The sequence below is a fragment of the Chiloscyllium punctatum genome, chromosome 40, assembly GCF_047496795.1.
Source record: "Chiloscyllium punctatum isolate Juve2018m chromosome 40, sChiPun1.3, whole genome shotgun sequence".
NCBI lineage: Eukaryota > Metazoa > Chordata > Chondrichthyes > Orectolobiformes > Hemiscylliidae > Chiloscyllium > Chiloscyllium punctatum.
In genome coordinates this window covers 51,859,973-51,876,153 of record NC_092778.1, presented here as the reverse complement: position 1 = coordinate 51,876,153, position 16,181 = coordinate 51,859,973, and the positions used below count along the sequence as shown (strand labels likewise).

General features: G+C 41.6%; 2 protein-coding genes across 3 annotated transcripts in view; one reads left to right on the top strand and one right to left on the bottom strand.

Moving 5' to 3' along the window:
* LOC140464605 (uncharacterized) overlaps nucleotides 1–7,513 on the top strand; it is a 43,965-nt gene extending 36,452 nt beyond the window's left edge. The window contains exon 5 of the mRNA XM_072559883.1: nucleotides 6,580–7,513. Coding sequence (XP_072415984.1) covers nucleotides 6,580–7,029 — 450 coding nt within the window. The 3' untranslated portion in view covers nucleotides 7,030–7,513. The remainder of the gene's footprint in view (nucleotides 1–6,579) is intronic.
* The window catches only part of LOC140464606 (sodium/mannose cotransporter SLC5A10-like), a 142,344-nt gene that overhangs the window by 77,663 nt on the left and 48,500 nt on the right, over nucleotides 1–16,181 (bottom strand). For both annotated transcript variants that reach the window (XM_072559886.1, XM_072559885.1), the window contains exons 7-9: nucleotides 14,904–14,984; nucleotides 7,189–7,394; nucleotides 5,739–5,874 (exon numbers count right to left, since the gene is read on the bottom strand). In XM_072559886.1, coding sequence (XP_072415987.1) covers nucleotides 5,739–5,874; nucleotides 7,189–7,394; nucleotides 14,904–14,984 — 423 coding nt within the window. The remainder of the gene's footprint in view (nucleotides 1–5,738; nucleotides 5,875–7,188; nucleotides 7,395–14,903; nucleotides 14,985–16,181) is intronic.

Here is a 16,181-nt window from a genome sequence, read left to right as displayed (position 1 = left end):
CAACATTCTGGGCGGCACGGTGGCACAGTGGTTAACACTGCTGCCTCACAGCGCCAGAGACCTGGGTTCAATTCCCGCCTCAGGCGACTGACTGTGTGGAGTTTGCACATTCTCCCCGTGTCTGTGTGGGTTTCCTCCGGGTGCTCCGGTTTCCTCCCACAGTCCAAAGATGTGCAGGTCAGGTGAATTGGCCATGCTAAATTGCCCGTAGTGTTAGGTAAGGGGTCGATGTATGGGTGGGTTGCGCTTCAGCGGGGCGGTGTGGACTTGTTGGGCCGAAGGGCCTGTTTCCACACTGTAAATAATCTAATCTAATCTAATTCTGTGATTGGAACTGCCGACGCTAATTGTGAATGTACATTGCTCAATCCTTATTCAGTGGAATTAAATGTGATTCAACATAAAATATGTCAAAGCTACGCCAATTCAACAATTTGAAATTTATTCAGATTTATGATTCCATTATTAGTCTTTTTAAAAATTTCTGTAAAGTTTTTTTTTCTGTATTACATACTATTGCACATGAATGTAACACAAAGTGTGCTTATTGTTCATCAGATTAGATTTCCTACATTGTGGAAACAGGCCCTTCAACCCAAAAAGTCCACAACGACCCTCCAAAGAGTAACCCACCCAGACCCATTCCCTCTGACTAATGCGCCTAACACTGTGGGCAATTTAGCAAGGCCAATCCACCTGACTTGCACATCTTTGGACTGTGGGAGGAAACCAGAGCACCCGGAGGAAACCCATGCAGACACGGGGAGAATGTGCAAACTCCACACAGACAGTCGTCCGAGGCTGGAATTGAACCTGAGACCCTGGTGCTATGAGGCAGCAGTGCTAAGCACTGAGCCACTATGCCGCCCACTTGAAAATTTTTAAATGTTCATGTCTCAGCATGCTGAGGGGGGGGGGGGGGGGGGGAAAGGCACTAACATTCCCTGAAATAATTTGATTAAAAACCCACAAGAGTATTTTTCTTAGACTAAAGATGAAGATCTCAGAGGCAATGATCTTTGATGCTTTCCATTTTGCTTTCTCGGTTTGCTATGAGAATTCCTCAATCTGATTGGTTGCTCAGCCGCCTGTCCCTGGAAGTCAGTGGTTCAGGTAGAAATTGTGCCTGAATCAAATTAACGCTGTAATAAGAGAAGTTGACATAACAGAGCTTGCCAGATACTTAAGGTGCAGCTTTCTTCAAGTCAGCAATGTTGTCCCTTTATTGCTGACCACTAATTGTCTGGGAACACAGTTTGACTGAATTTAGAACATCCTGTGGCACTATTTGCAGAAAAACAGTGCACCTTCCTGATAACCAGGCCCATATTAACCATGAACCAATACAACAACAAAACATTTGCCAGTTAGTTCTATTGTTTGCTGTTGGACCTAGTATGCAAAATTAACTTCTGCTTAATAACATTTGCATGGACTATCCAATGAAATAGGATATCCCTGTGTCCCTTGTTTCTCAGGACAGTAACCACTCAAGGAGATGTGTCCACAGTAGATTTCCTATTCCATAAAACCCATCCCAGAACGAATAATCTAATCATTAATGACTGGGTGGTTTCAAATTGTAGCCACATGATGCCATTGTGACTGGTGGTTAGTCAGTATAAGGTGGGGCTGGAGGATGGAGCAGGCCCTGATTGGTGGAAGGATTGTCAATCTCCAGTTGCCAACCAATAATCATGGGGGGTCTTGAATTTAGACAGAGATCGCCCAGTGTGCATGCTCTACTTTCTAAACCCTTGTCATGAGACTTTTCCAGATAGCAGTTTCCTGTGAACAGCAATAATCATAAAGCCAACATGTCCATGCAACTGGACTAATGAGCAGTGACCTGCACATGAGATGCGTGAATGTACCAAGAGCCAGATTGGAGTACTCTCTCTCTCTCGTAACCATGGATGGTGTGGGTGTGCGCTGTGGCTGTGTCACCCAGATTCACTTTAGAAAATGATGCTTCCATCAACATACTTGCGTCCATTGAGGGTTTACATTACCCTTCATGACATGTTGGCCACAGTTGCGTTTGGTTGATTATCATTCTACCTAACGGGAAGGAAAAGTTCATGCAGATACGGAACAAATGGAGATGAGAGGAGAGGGAAAAGTGCGAGGGGACTAACAATACAAGGGATTACATGATGAATGGTAGTGGTAGAGGATCAGAAGGACCTTGGTGTGATCCAAAGATCCTCGAAGGCAGCAGGACAGGTAGATAAGCTGGTTAAGAAGGGATGTGGGATCCTTGCCTTTATTGGTCAGGCTAGAGCAAGGAAGTTATGATGGAGCTATATAGGACATTGAGTAGACCACAGCTGGAATACTGTGGACAGTTCTGGTTGCCACATTATAGTAAATTTCTGATTGAATGAGAGAGAGGGTGTGGACAGGTGTTTGATTATTGGCATGACCACATTAGGCTGAAGGGCCTCTTTTCACGCAGCAATACTCTGATTCTATGACTGGGTAAAGTAAGGAGGTTCATAGTAGCTTCAAGGAAGGGATGAGTTATAAAAGAATTATGTTTACTCTTTGGCACAATATTAGTTTATTCTGCATGCTCTGTCATTTACACATAAATACTATGGAGAGCGATAAGTTATTTGACTAGAGGACAAGCCAGAAGGTGAGCTTTGTGAATTGAGGGGCCATTTCTAGCTGCAATATATTCACTATAGTTCATCATGTTTAAGTTGCTCAATGGAAATAACAGATATTTGTTGGTTTCTTCTATAATGACCATAAGTCATGTTGTCTTATCCAAATCCAGCAGCTGGTTTATGCAAAAATAAACTTATTTCCTGGGCTGTGCTTAACAACAAAAAGAAAAGGATTTATCTCGACCCGCCATGTAACATAATATTTATTTAATGGGCCACCTTATCATGTAACAGGAATAATACTGGTATGATAGGAGTAACAGGTCTATGAGATGAGAATGGGTGTTTGGTTTGTACGGCACATTTGGAAAATGCACTCCAGTGTCACTGTGACCCTGCCTAAAATCGAACCAATAATGCTGGTGCCAAATGTCACTGTTTTAAGATTGCTATCCTTATAAAAGGTTGGTTCATTTTCACTATGCTTTTTACAGTGGGGAAATCTTCAATAACTTAGTGGTAGGAGACAGTGGGAAAATTCTTCCTTTTTTTTTCTTCTTGCATTCAAATCTGAGCTTTATCCACGAAAATGTCAGGCCTTTAATTGGATCAGTCTGCAAAATATCTGGTCTGTCCAGTTTTAGGAGGAGCAAGTGCAAATGGGCACCAGTTCCTGATTTTATGTTTGTTTCTTTTTTCACAAGTGATTAATATTTCACCTCAATAGAAACAGTTCCCTTAAAAAAAATAAATGAATTATCAAGGGAAAACTCCAGACTATGGCAATGTAATTATTGTAAAAACCAGGAGATGGCCCATGGTAAAACATAAACAAATGAGGTTGAAGATTTTAATCTGACTTTTGAGCATTAATCTTCATTTAAAGACAGACCCAAATTAATGTCTATTTCTAAAGTGGTGCTGTTTGCACACTTCTGTTTTCCATTAAACAATGTAGGTAAAGCATCTGTTAATGTGTATATTTTACATTGTGAAAAATTCTAAAGAACAAAGAGCTAATAGTTTACATAATTATGAGCAACACTTTGTACTTCTACAGCACTGTTTTAACCTCAAACATTGCTAGATGCTATGCAATGTGCAATAGAATAGCATATGACTTTTACTTATACAACTGTATTTGGAACTAATGCAACATCTATGACATGTATGAAGTGTCATTTAGCAGGGAGAAGTCTATTACTAAAGTATCTTATTGTCATAACCACTATATAAATAGTATAAAGGTGGCATTTATGACTCTCACACAGTGACTAAGACTGAAATTATAGCAGCTAGACGCCACTGACTGACAGCACTAGACTCTCACGTTACACAATAACTGTCCAACATTGCGTATATTCCTGAACAATGGAGGGACAGGAAAAGGCCTTTCTCACATTGGCTTGTGAGTGCACACACAAAAACATAGAAACATTGAGCAGGAATAGACCATTCGGCCCTTTCAGCTTGCTCTGACATTCAGTATGGTCATGGCCGATTATCCCACTCAGTGGCCTGTTCCCATTTTCACCATATACCTCTTGATCCTTTTAGCCCTAATAACTATAAACTAACTTGGTTTTGAAAATGTTCAATGCTTTGGCCTCAGCCATTCTCTGTGGCAGAGAATTCCACAGACTCACCACTCTGGGTGAAAACATTTCAGCTTATCTCACTCCTAAATGGCCCACCCCTTGTCTTTAGATTATGAACCCTGGATGTAGTCTCCCAAAGAAACTGTAATTTCTAGCAATCTGGTGTCTGTTTGAATTCCACATCATCTGCAATAGGGACAGGGGTAGACCATTCAGCTCCTTGAGCCTCTTTCTCCATTCAATGAGATCATGGCTGATCTGCGGCCTAACTATTTACCTGCCTTTGGCTGATATCCCTTAATAATCACTTTGCTCAACCAAAGTTTATCTGTTTCAGATTTAAAATGAATATGTGATCTATCAACAACTGTCATTTACAGAAGGAAGTTCCAAATCTCTATCACCCTATGTGTGGAGAAGTGGTTCCTAACATCCATCCTGAATGGTCTGGCCCTAATGTTTAGACAACGTCCCCATAGTTTTAGTAGCTCTCACCAGGGAAAATAGTTTATCTTTATCTGCAGAACAGTCTAAACATGAACTCTGTTTTTCCCTTAACAGATGCTGCCAGAGCTCCTGTGCTTCTCCAGCACTCTGTTTTGTCTCAGGTTTCCAGCATCTGTGATTCTGTGTGTTTGGTACTGCCTGTAGCAGAGGTCTGCTAACCATCAGGAAAACAACAGCCCTCTAACACTGAGCCTCAGTATGGTCTTGTGCAACTTAAAACAGATTCTCCAATCAATTTAGTTATACAATCATACAATCTATTGTCTGATGAAACTCGATCAAATCACTCCTGATCCATGCCTTTGAAGTATTATGTCACAGGTCTTTGACCAGTTTTGATAACCAAGATGACTCAAACTTGGAATCCATCTAATGGCTGTCTCACATTTATGATGAGCATTGTAACTGCTGACATGATAGATCATCAATTTTAAAAATTCATATAGAGCATTTGACCTTAGGATATTCCCAATGGCTCACAATCAATTAAGTACATTTATACTATGGTCACTGTTGTAATATGGTAACATGGCAGCTAATTTGTGCACAGCAAGATTTTAAAACTACAGCGTTGTAATGACCAGATAATCTGCTTGTTTAACATCAATTGAGGGATAAATGTTGACCAGGATGCTCTCTGTCTGATTTTCTTTGACATAGTGCCTTGTTATCTATTACAGCTAGCTAAAATGTCAGGTTGAACCTCAATTTCACATATTACCTTCAACAGTGCAGCACTCTGGCAGTAATGCTCTGGATTATCAGTCTGTCTTTTTGTGTTGCAGTCTCTATAGTTGGACTTGAAGCCATGACATTCTGACTCAGAAGTGAGTGGTGTGAACTGACCCACAATGGACATTATGGTTTTTGTATGTTCATTATAAATAAGGAGACATGACTAGAGAGAAATGTCATTACTATTTATATATACAATTGCAGAATCTATAATAACATCCTTTGGAAAATGTTCAAAGATTTAAACAAGACTTAGAAAAAATGATAGCTTGAACTCCATTACCTGGATAGAGGGCACGGCTGATCATCCCGGGCATTATAATGAAAATCATAGGCAGCATTTTGAGATAGCTTGCCAGTATTGAGCCACCCTTTGCATGGCTCAGGTTCTTCGCAGATAGTGACCGTTGCACAATTACCTGAGAAATTAGATATATTTTTCATTGATTAATTTACTGCTAGCAACAGGTCATTGCCATTCAGCTCCTCAAACCTGCTCTGCCATTAAATGGAATCATGGCTTATCTGCATTTTAGCTCCATCTACCCACTCCTAATCCATCCATCTGTATCCCTTAATACTGGCATGAGATTCTCTTCAGGAGGTTAGAGTAGACTCGATGGGCCAAATGGCCTCTTTCTACAATGTAGAAAGTCTGTGATTGAGATTTCACTTTTGAAAGGTGATTGTTGAAAAAGTCTTCATGAAAGTAAGTAAGGGGACGCAGTTAAACTATTTTGCATTTCTAGTTGTAAAACAGAACTCTAGAAAATGAAATATCGTCCAAAAGTTGATGTTGGTTTTGCTTAGCAAGTTGTCACTTTTAGGTGAAGTAACAACAAGACACAGCTTGACTGACAGGAATAAAAGTTAAAATAAAAGACTGAGGACAGTCTACTCATGTTAACTGGAACTTGGCTACTCCCTTAATTGACTGGGTTTGTTTGTGGAGCAGGCGTACCTGGGAAAACAAGCAAAAGTACACAGATATCAAATAACCTTGTTTCGCATCAATGCTATAACATGTTTAACACAAATTTCAAGTCAGATAAACAGCAAACCCAACAAATTTGCCTCTCAATGTACCTGATTAACTCATTTCAAATGTTTTTTCTTTGTTACAGAGAGAGAGATACATAGCCCCCACAAAGTCAGCAGCTGCTTTACTCCGGTCAAATGTAGATACTCGGACTTTTCAACCACTGCATATTGTTTCAAGCAGCCCTGATTTGAGCAAAAGTAGAAGACTAATGCTGCAGTCCAGTGGCCTCCAAAACTCAAAAGTACCATGCAATAATTACCAAAAGGCCGCACCACGCCGGTCAGTGACAGCGTTGTTTGAACAGAAAGGACTGGGCAGACCTGATTCGACAGTGGGGTTGAGTGTGACTGAATCCAGACTATACAATAACTGCACCAGTGGAATCTCCATGGATTCAAACCTTTCTTCAATGAGCACAACTGCTCCTTTTGGTCTCTCCAAATTGACAACACAAAAGAACTTGAACGCAAAGTTGCCAGTTAACAAAGTTGCACAAATGTCAGAGTCCACACCAAAAGCATTGACCAAGTGACCCTTCGAAGCACAGTAAATTGAACAAATATCCTCTGAACTAAACAACTAAGCTGTGCTATCTGGGACAAATCTGAGTATTTAACATGGATCCTGCATTTGGGATTGTGTATATCAAAACATAAGAAAATGAATGTAAGGTGAAATATGTTTACATTACCTGATCTGTGCACCAATACCACATTGCCAGGATGCTCAGTCCAAAGATCATGCCGGTCCATGGGAGATCTCCAGTCACTGGGTCTCTGAACAGATGCATGGCATCTGCCCTGGGGAGATGGCACGTTGTGTTGGGAATAATCTTTGTTGGAACTGCCTTTAGGTATACACTTTCCAGGTTGTGGTACCCTCCGATCTTATTAAAAGCTACAAAAATAATGTAAATAAGATTTTTTAAAAAATACATTAAAAGCTATTGTGCCAGTCCAGCTGCTATAATCATTGATCTTGCTGAGTTTTATCTATGGAACCTGTACGTTTATTTCAGAATTTGGTGCAGTGGCCAATTGAGCTCCTGTAGGAGATGCTTATGTGTACTAAACCTATTCTTTCAAAATAATAATGTCAATGAGCCAAATGAACAGTCTAACTCTACTTTGAAGTTTTATTCACAAAGAATTGTCTCTGAAGTCTTCACACATTTATCCCTGATATCTCATTCCTATTCTGTTTAGTCAAATGTGATCTTATATAATAGAAAAGGTTGAGGAAAAATATTTTCAGATCTGGTCTTGCCCTTCACCTCCTAGAAGTGGCCTCCTTTTTAGGAGCATTACAATATGATGTTTGCTATCACAAGTTGCTCTTGAACCACTACAGTCTGCATGTGTGAGGTATACTCACACTGCTGTTAAGAAAGAAGTTCCCAGAATGGTGAAGGAAGTGTGATCCAAATTCCAAGTTATGATGTGTAACTCAGAGGAGATTTGCAGATGTGCTTTCTGCCCTTGTTCTTCTAGGTGGTCATGGTCACTGGTTTGGAAGATGCTGCCTTTGCAAATTGCCTACACTATTCTACCTACAGGCTATTCTAAATATTGACCACTCCAGCCTTTTGAGTGGAGACTTTCTCATTAGCTGTATCCTAAATGGTCATCCTTATCCTAAGATTATAAACCCTGAGTGTTTGGCTCTCCAACCAAGCAAAACAGCCTCTTGGTATCTAACCTCTCAATCTTCTAAACTCTAATAATTCTACTTGATGGCTCTTCACAAGACAACTCTCTCATGAATCAATCTATTGCATCTTTGTTGTAACTCTCAAGGCAGATATATTCTACCTCGATCTTGTACACAGGAGTGGTCTCACTAAAGCTCTGTTTGCAGCAAGATTTATTTACTCTTCTTCTGAACTTTTTATTTCTCTGTTTTGTAATTTGTTTCTACGATCTGAATTGCTGGATTTTTTCCTTCCTTATTTTTCTAATCTTTTTCATAAAAGCTTGCATGGAAGAATCTCGTACCTAGATACCAGGTACCTAAGATGGTGCCATAAGTGGCGAAAGTAAACATTTCACTACTTATTTGAGTACATGTGATAATAAAGCTAATTCGATTCAACCCCCTTATAATAAAAGTTAACACACCATTTGAATTCCTTATTTGCATATTGCACCTACATTTTGACGTTATCAGTTGTGTACAAGGAAATCCAGCAGGAAATCTAGAATTTTCTCACAATCCAAAATCCTGACCCAAGTGATCAACCTCCTGCCTCTTCACTGCTACTGATGTTTAAATCGCTCTCTATTGGTACCTGGTAAAACCTCACCTTGAAAACTACACCCAGTTTCAGTTAAAGTACTTAAGTACCTCAGGCGGTCTGACATTTTTTGAGTCTGAGTCTCATTCAATTTTATCTTTACATATTTCAACATCATCATTGAGGAAGATCATAAGGATCAGACAGCAGATAGGCCCATCCCAGTCTGAGGAGACAAGCCTCATTACTGTGGGCTCTGGAATCTGTAAATGCATAATAGGCCCTGTTCTGTAAATCACCAGATGAAGATAATGGGCCTGGGTTGAGGTGGCAGTTTACTGAGGCAATGAGGGGCTAAGACTAAATATGTTTGGCAAGCATTTGGTCCAGTATAGGGTGCAAATAAGAGGGTGATTGTGGGGGTTGGAATCCAGGATGACAACAACCCATTGCATCCTTGTGAAGCCAAATAGATTCCACCAACATTAACTGTAATTGGACCATTTTGGCTGAATCGGAGATAGATTTGAGCTCCATTGTGCCTGATCCTTTCCTGTAATGAGGCTGTTGTGTAGCTCAGGAGGCTCTGACTTCCATATCAAACCGGCCTGCTGTCTGGAACAGTGGATCCTCTAGGCAACCAGTGATGGCCTATTTCAAGATGTTGTGGGTTACCAGTCCTCAACAATCACTGTAAGGTCTCCATCAATTAAAGATTAACTCCTAGACAGAATTGTGAGAAACTCTTGTGACAAAAATCATAGGAGTATTGAAAAATTAGTGTTTTGGGGAGGGGAAGAGAGCTACTTGACTGACTAGTCAAGACTTATCTGATCAGATGATGGAGATTGTTCACTTTCTAATAAGTGGTAGGAAGGCAGAAAGTTCTGGGGATGGACATCAGGGTGAGAGTGTGGGGCCTGGTTGGATCATGTGACAATACCTTTAGAATATACCCAATCTGCCATATCAGAATATGGCAACAGCTAACTAGATCAAGAAACGGCAACAGGTGGTAATCCCTTTGTTTTTTTGGGGGGAGTGGGGAAAGCAGTGTAGGGAGGAACAAAATTACATTTGGGGAGGGAGGATGGGAAAAATTTCTGCCTGTAAGAGCTGCTCCTTTTGTTTTTTGAGGTATTTTAGGTGTTGGAGGTGATTTCCTCGAATTCCAGGAGCAGCAATTACTGTTCTTTATGCTGTTGCATTGTTTTGGAACTTCGGAAAAAAAAAAGTCAAAACAACAGCTGTTTAAAAGGGAGAAGAGCAGACAAAGGAAGCACATGGTGAGGACAGTGCAGGAGAGAGAGAGAGAGAGAGCCTGCACAGTTACTGCCTTTGCTGTTTGAATTCATGTATCGCTGGACATCGAAGTGCATCTGGGAAAATTAACAAACAGTGAAATTCACAACTAATCTTGGAGGAACTGTTGGGCGAAGTTCACAGCACAGAATCAGATAAATTAATTGTTGTTTTAAGTCTCTCCAAGAGAAAGGCTGCAGTAGTGGGTACAGTGGATTCTTTCTTGATTATATGTTTTTGGAGATAAGTCTCTTGATTAAACTTAAAATATAAGCCATAGCTATTAATTTAACCTGGGGCAGTGTTTGTAGAGGAATAAGACAGTGTTATTTTCTGGGTCTGTAGACTGTGAAGGAGCAAAAATGGCCTTTGCAGTGAGATGTACTTCTTGTCAGATGTGGGAGTTCAAAGAGAGTTTAAGGGTTACTACGGATTATATCTGCCATAAATGCTGCTGGATGTGAATCTTATCAGATCGAGTGGATCGGTTGGAGAGACAGATAGAAGCAATGAGGAATTTGCAACAGCAACAGTATATGATGGATGGAAGTTATAGGAATGGGGGAAAAGTCTCAGATACAGTCACATAGATGGGTTAACTCCAGGAAGGGTGACAGAGGTCAGCACCTAGGTCAGGAATCTTTTGTAGATATACCCATTTCAAACAGGTATGCTGTTTTGGAAAATGTAGGGGGTGATGGATTCTCAGGGGAACGTAGCACGAACAGCCAAGTTTCTGGTATTAAGACTGGCACTAATGCAACGAGGGGTATGTCGGCTTCCAAGAGATCAATTGTGTTAGGGGATTTTGTAGTCCGAGGTACAGACAGACGTTTCTGTGGCCAGCAGAGAAAAAGCAGAATGGTGTGTTGTTTCCCTAGTGCCAGGATCAAGGATGTCTCAGAGAGGGTGCAGAATGTTCTCATGGTGGTGGGGGGGGGTGGCAGCAAGAGGTCCACATTAGAACCAACAACATAGGCAGGGAAAAGGTTGAGATTCTGAAGGGAGATTACAGAGAGTAAGGCAGAAATTTAAAAAGGGGGTCCTCAAGGGTTGTAATATCTGGATTACTCCCAATGCTATGAGCTAGTGAGGGGAGGAATAGGAGGATAGAGCAGATGAATGCATGGCTGAGGAGCTGGTGTATGGGAGAAGGATTCACATTTTTAGATCATTGGAATCTCTTTTGGGGTAGAAGTGAGCTGTACATAAAGGACAGATTGCACGTAAATTAGAAGGGGACTAATATACTGGCAGGGAAATTTGCTAGAACTGCTTGGGAGGATTTAAACTGGTAAGATGGGGGGATGGAACCCAGGGAGATAGTGAGGAAAGAGATCGATCTGAGATGGGTACAGCTGAGAACAGAAGTGAGTCAAACAGTCAGGGCAGGTAGGGACAAGGTAGGACTAATACATTAAACTGCTTTTTTTTAAGATTAGATTAGATTACTTACAGTGTGGAAACAGGCCCTTCGGCCCAACAAGTCCACACTGACCCGTTGAAGCGCAACCCACCCAGACCCATTCCCCTACACCTAACACTACGGGCAATTTAGCATGGCCAATTCACCTAACCTGCACATTTTTGGACGGTGGGAGGAAACCGGAGCACCCGGAGGAAACCCACTCATTTCAATGCAAGGGGCCTTACAGGGAAGGCAGATGAACTCAGGGCATGGTTAGGAACATGGGACTGGGCTATCATAGCAATTACGGAAACATGGCTCAGGGATGGGCAGGACTGGCAGCTGAATGTTCCAGGATACAAATGCTACAGGAAGGATAGAAAGGGAGGAAAAGAGGAGGGGGAGTGGCATTTTTGATAGGGGATAGCATTACAGCTGTGCTGAGGGAAGATATTCCCAGAAATACATCCAGGGAAGTTATTTGGGTGGAACTGAGAAATAAGAAAGGGATGATCACCTTAATGGGATTGTATTATAGACCCCCCTAATAGTCAGAGGGAAATTGAGAAACAAACTTGTAAGGAGATCTCAGCTATCTGTAAGAATAATAGGGTAGTTATGGTAGGGGATTTTAACTTTCCAAACATCGATTGGGACTGCCATAATGTTAAAAGGTTTAGATGGAGAGGAATTTCTTCAGTGTGTACAAGACAATTTTCTGATTCAGTATGTGGATGTACCTACTAGAGAAGGTGCAAAACTTGACCTACTCTTGGGAAATAAGGCAGGGCAGGTGACTGAAGTGTCAGTGGGGGAGCAATTTGGGGCCAGTGACCATAATTCTATCCGTTTTAAAATAGTGATGGAAAAGGATAGAACAGATCTAAAAGTTGAAGTTCTAAATTGGAAAACGGCTAATTTTAACGGTATTAGGCAAGAACTTTTGAAAGCTGATTGGAGGCAGATGTTCGCAAGTAGAGGGACGGCTGGAAAATGGGAAGCCTTCAGAAATGAGATAACAAGAATCCAGAGAAAGTATATTCCTGTCAGGGTGAAAGGGAAGGCTGGTAGGTATAGGGAATGCTGGATGACTAAAGAAATTGAGGGTTTGGTTAAGAAAAAGAAGGAAGCATATGTCAGGTATAGACAGGATAGATGGAGTGAATCCTTAGAAGAGTATAAAGAAAGTAGGAGTATACTTAAGAGGGAAATCAGGAGGGCAAAACGGGGACCTGAGATAGCTTTGGCAAATAGAATTAAGGAGAATCCAAAGGGTTTTTACAAATATATTAAGGACAAAAGGGTAACTAGGGAGAGAATAGGGCCCCTCAAAGATCAGCATGGCGGCCTTAGTGTGGAGCCACAGAAAATGGGGGAGATACTAAATGAGTATTTTGCATCAGTATTTACTGTGGAAAAGGATATGGAAGCTACAGACTGTAGGGAAATAGATGGTAACATCTTGCAAAATGCCCAGATTACAGAGGAGGAAGTGCTAGATGTCTTGAAACAGTTAGAAGTGGATAAATCCCCAGGACCTGATCAGGTGTACCCAAGAACTCTATGGAAAGCACGAGAAGTGATTGCTGGGCCTCTTGCTGAGAAATTTGTATCATCGATAGTCCGGGTGAGGTGCTGGAAGACTGGAGGTTGGCAAACGTGGTGCCACTGTTTAAGAAGGGTGGTAAAGACAGGCCAGGGAACGAGAGACCAGTGAGCCTGACCTCAGTGGTGGGCAAGTTGTTGGATGGAATCCTGAGGGACAGGATGTACATGTATTTGGAAAGGCAAGGACTGATGCGGGTTAGTCAACATGGCTTTGTGCGTGGGAAATCATGTCTCACAAACTTGATTGAGTTTTTTGAAGAAGTAACAAAGAGGATTGATGAGGGCAGAGCAGTAGATGTGATCTATATGGACTTCAGTAAGGCGTTCGACAAGGTTCCCCATGGGAGACTGATTAGCAAGGTTAGATCTCATGGAATACAGGGAGAACTAGCCATTTGGATACAATACTGGCTCAAAAGGTAGAAGACAGAGGATGGTGGTGGAGGGTTGTTTTTCAGACTAGAGGCCTGTGACCAGCGGAGTGCCACAAGGATCGGTGCTGGGCCCTCTCCTTTTTGTCATTTACATAAATGATTTGGATGCGAGCAGAAGAGGTATAGTTAGTAAGTTTGCAGATGACACCAAAATTGGAGGTATATTGGACAGCGAAGAGGGTTACCTCAGATTACAAAAGGATCTGGACCTGATGGGCCAATGGGCTGAGAAGTGGCAGATGGAGTTTAATTCAGATAAATGTAAGGTGCTGCATTTTGGGAAAGCAAATCTTAGCAGGACTTATACACTTAATGGTAAGGTCCTAGGGAGTGTTGCTGAACAAAGGGACCTTGGAGTGCAGGTTCATAGCTCTTTGAAAGTGGAGTGGAAGGTAGATAGGGTTGTGAAGAAGGCGTTTGGTATACTTTCCTTTATTGGTCAGAGTATTGTGTACAGGAGTTGGGAGGTCATGTTGCAGCTGTCCAGGACATTGGTTAGGCCACTGTTGAGAATATTGCGTGCAATTCTGGTCTCCTTCCTATCGGAAAGATGTTGTGAAACTTGAAAGGGTTCAGAAAAGATTTACAAGGACGTTGCCAGAGTTGGAGGATCTGAGCTACAGGGAGAGGCTGAACAGGCTGGGGCTGTTTTCCCTGGAGCGTTGGAGGCGGAGGGGTGACCTTATAGAGGTTTACAAAATGATGAGGGGCATGGATAGGATAAATAGGCAAAGTCTTTTCCCTGGGGTTGGGGAGTCCAGAACTAGAGGGCATAGGTTGAGGGTGAGAGGGGAAAGATATAAAAGAGACCTTAGGGGCAACTTTTTCACGTAGAGGGTAGTACGTGTATGGAATGAGCTGCCAGAGGAAATGGTGGAGGCTGGCACAATTGCAACATTTAAGAGGCATTTGGATGGGTATATGAATAGGAAGGGTTTGGAGGGATATGGGCTAGGTGCTGGCAGGTGGGACTAGATTGGGTTGGGATATCTGGTTGGCATGGATGGGTTGGACCAAGGGTCTGTTTCCATGCTGTACATCTCTATGACTCTAGGTGATGGCCTGGTAGTATTACCACCAGACTATTAATCCATAGACCCAGGTTCTAATCCTGCCATGGCAGATGGTGGAATTTGAATTCAATAAATATCTGGAATTTGGAGTCTAGTGATGGGCATTAATGAACCAATTGACAACAGTTTAATGTCATCTGCAGAAGGAAACCTTACTTGGTCTGGCCTGCATGTAACTCAGACACTCAACTGCCCCCTGGGCAATTCGGGATGGGTAATAAATGCTGGTCGGGCCAGTGACACTCATCACAGGAATGAATTTTTTTTAAAATGCAGCACCCGCCCACCCAATGAAGCCATTAAAAAAAAATAATTCAGGATTCCCACGGTGAATCACACAAACAGTACCTGCAATGGTCAGTATCACTGTTCCAATAATCATGATGATTGTCTGGAGAGTGTCTGTGTAGATAACTGCAGCCAGACCACCTGAAACCAGAGTAGAAAGCAATGACGTAAGAAAACAACTCACTCATTCTTTTAATCAATCCACACTATGACAATTTTCTTCCACTGAATCAAGCAGATGGAGTGTCACAATCATAACGCACTCAGCTTCTTCCACATTGCAATTACAAGAATCCTATGATAAATGCATTGACTGGGATTAACAAGCACATTTTAGATTTACAAATATTGTGTACACAAGAGGTCAAGAATTAACATGCTTTCTTGTAAAATCAACAAAAGAAATCTTACTAGGAGAAAGAGTGAGGACTGCAGATGCTGGAGACCAGAGTTGAAAAATGTGGTGTTGGAAAAACACAGCAGGCCAGGCAGTATCCGAGGAGCAGGAGAAATTTTACACCTAGGCATGCAGTGTCTAATTATGATACAATTGACTACATTTCAAAACTGCTCCATTAGTTCACAAAAGATGTTATAGAAATGCAAGTCTTTCTGATGAAGGAAGAATGAATTTGAAAATGGTTTAGGTCTGATGATAACTGAGTGTTATTTTACCCTTCAAAGTTAACAATGCAATTGCTAACTGTGGCACATGCAATAGTAATGGGTGTTTCAAACAGAGTCCATCTACTGGCCAAATAATGCAATGGCAGCCTCTGACAAATAGAGGAGCATCTGTGTATTATGGCCTGAAAACAATTCAAAGGCAAGAGCACAGAGCACTGGAAGACTCAATGTGTTCAGACAATGCATTTCCCCTTCAAAGTTAAAGTACAGTATTCTTTTTTATGTTTATCTTAGAACCATTAAACACAGAGGAGACTATTATGCATGTCATCTCAAGAGCCAATCAGTCCCCACTTCCCAGTACTTTATCTCTGGCCTTCCCACTTTCCTCTCCACAAACATCCAACACCTCTGGCAAACAAAATAAGAATTTCTGAGTAACAGGAAGGAAGCAATAAAGTGAGTTTTGCATCAGCAAAATGAAACCGGGCCTTTTTGAGTGAGAGGAATAGAACACGAACCCGTTCCTGCACATTTATGTGAAAGGCTGTCAGGTTGGCCAAGCACAGAAAGCTACAGAGGATAGCCATAACTTAGTTGGGAATGTTTGCATTTTCTTCCCAAGTTATTCAATTTGCTTTCAGTGTTGATTTGAAGCACACCCAAACTCTGTGATAACAGAGGCTCCACAGGAACAAACTCTTTAGTGAC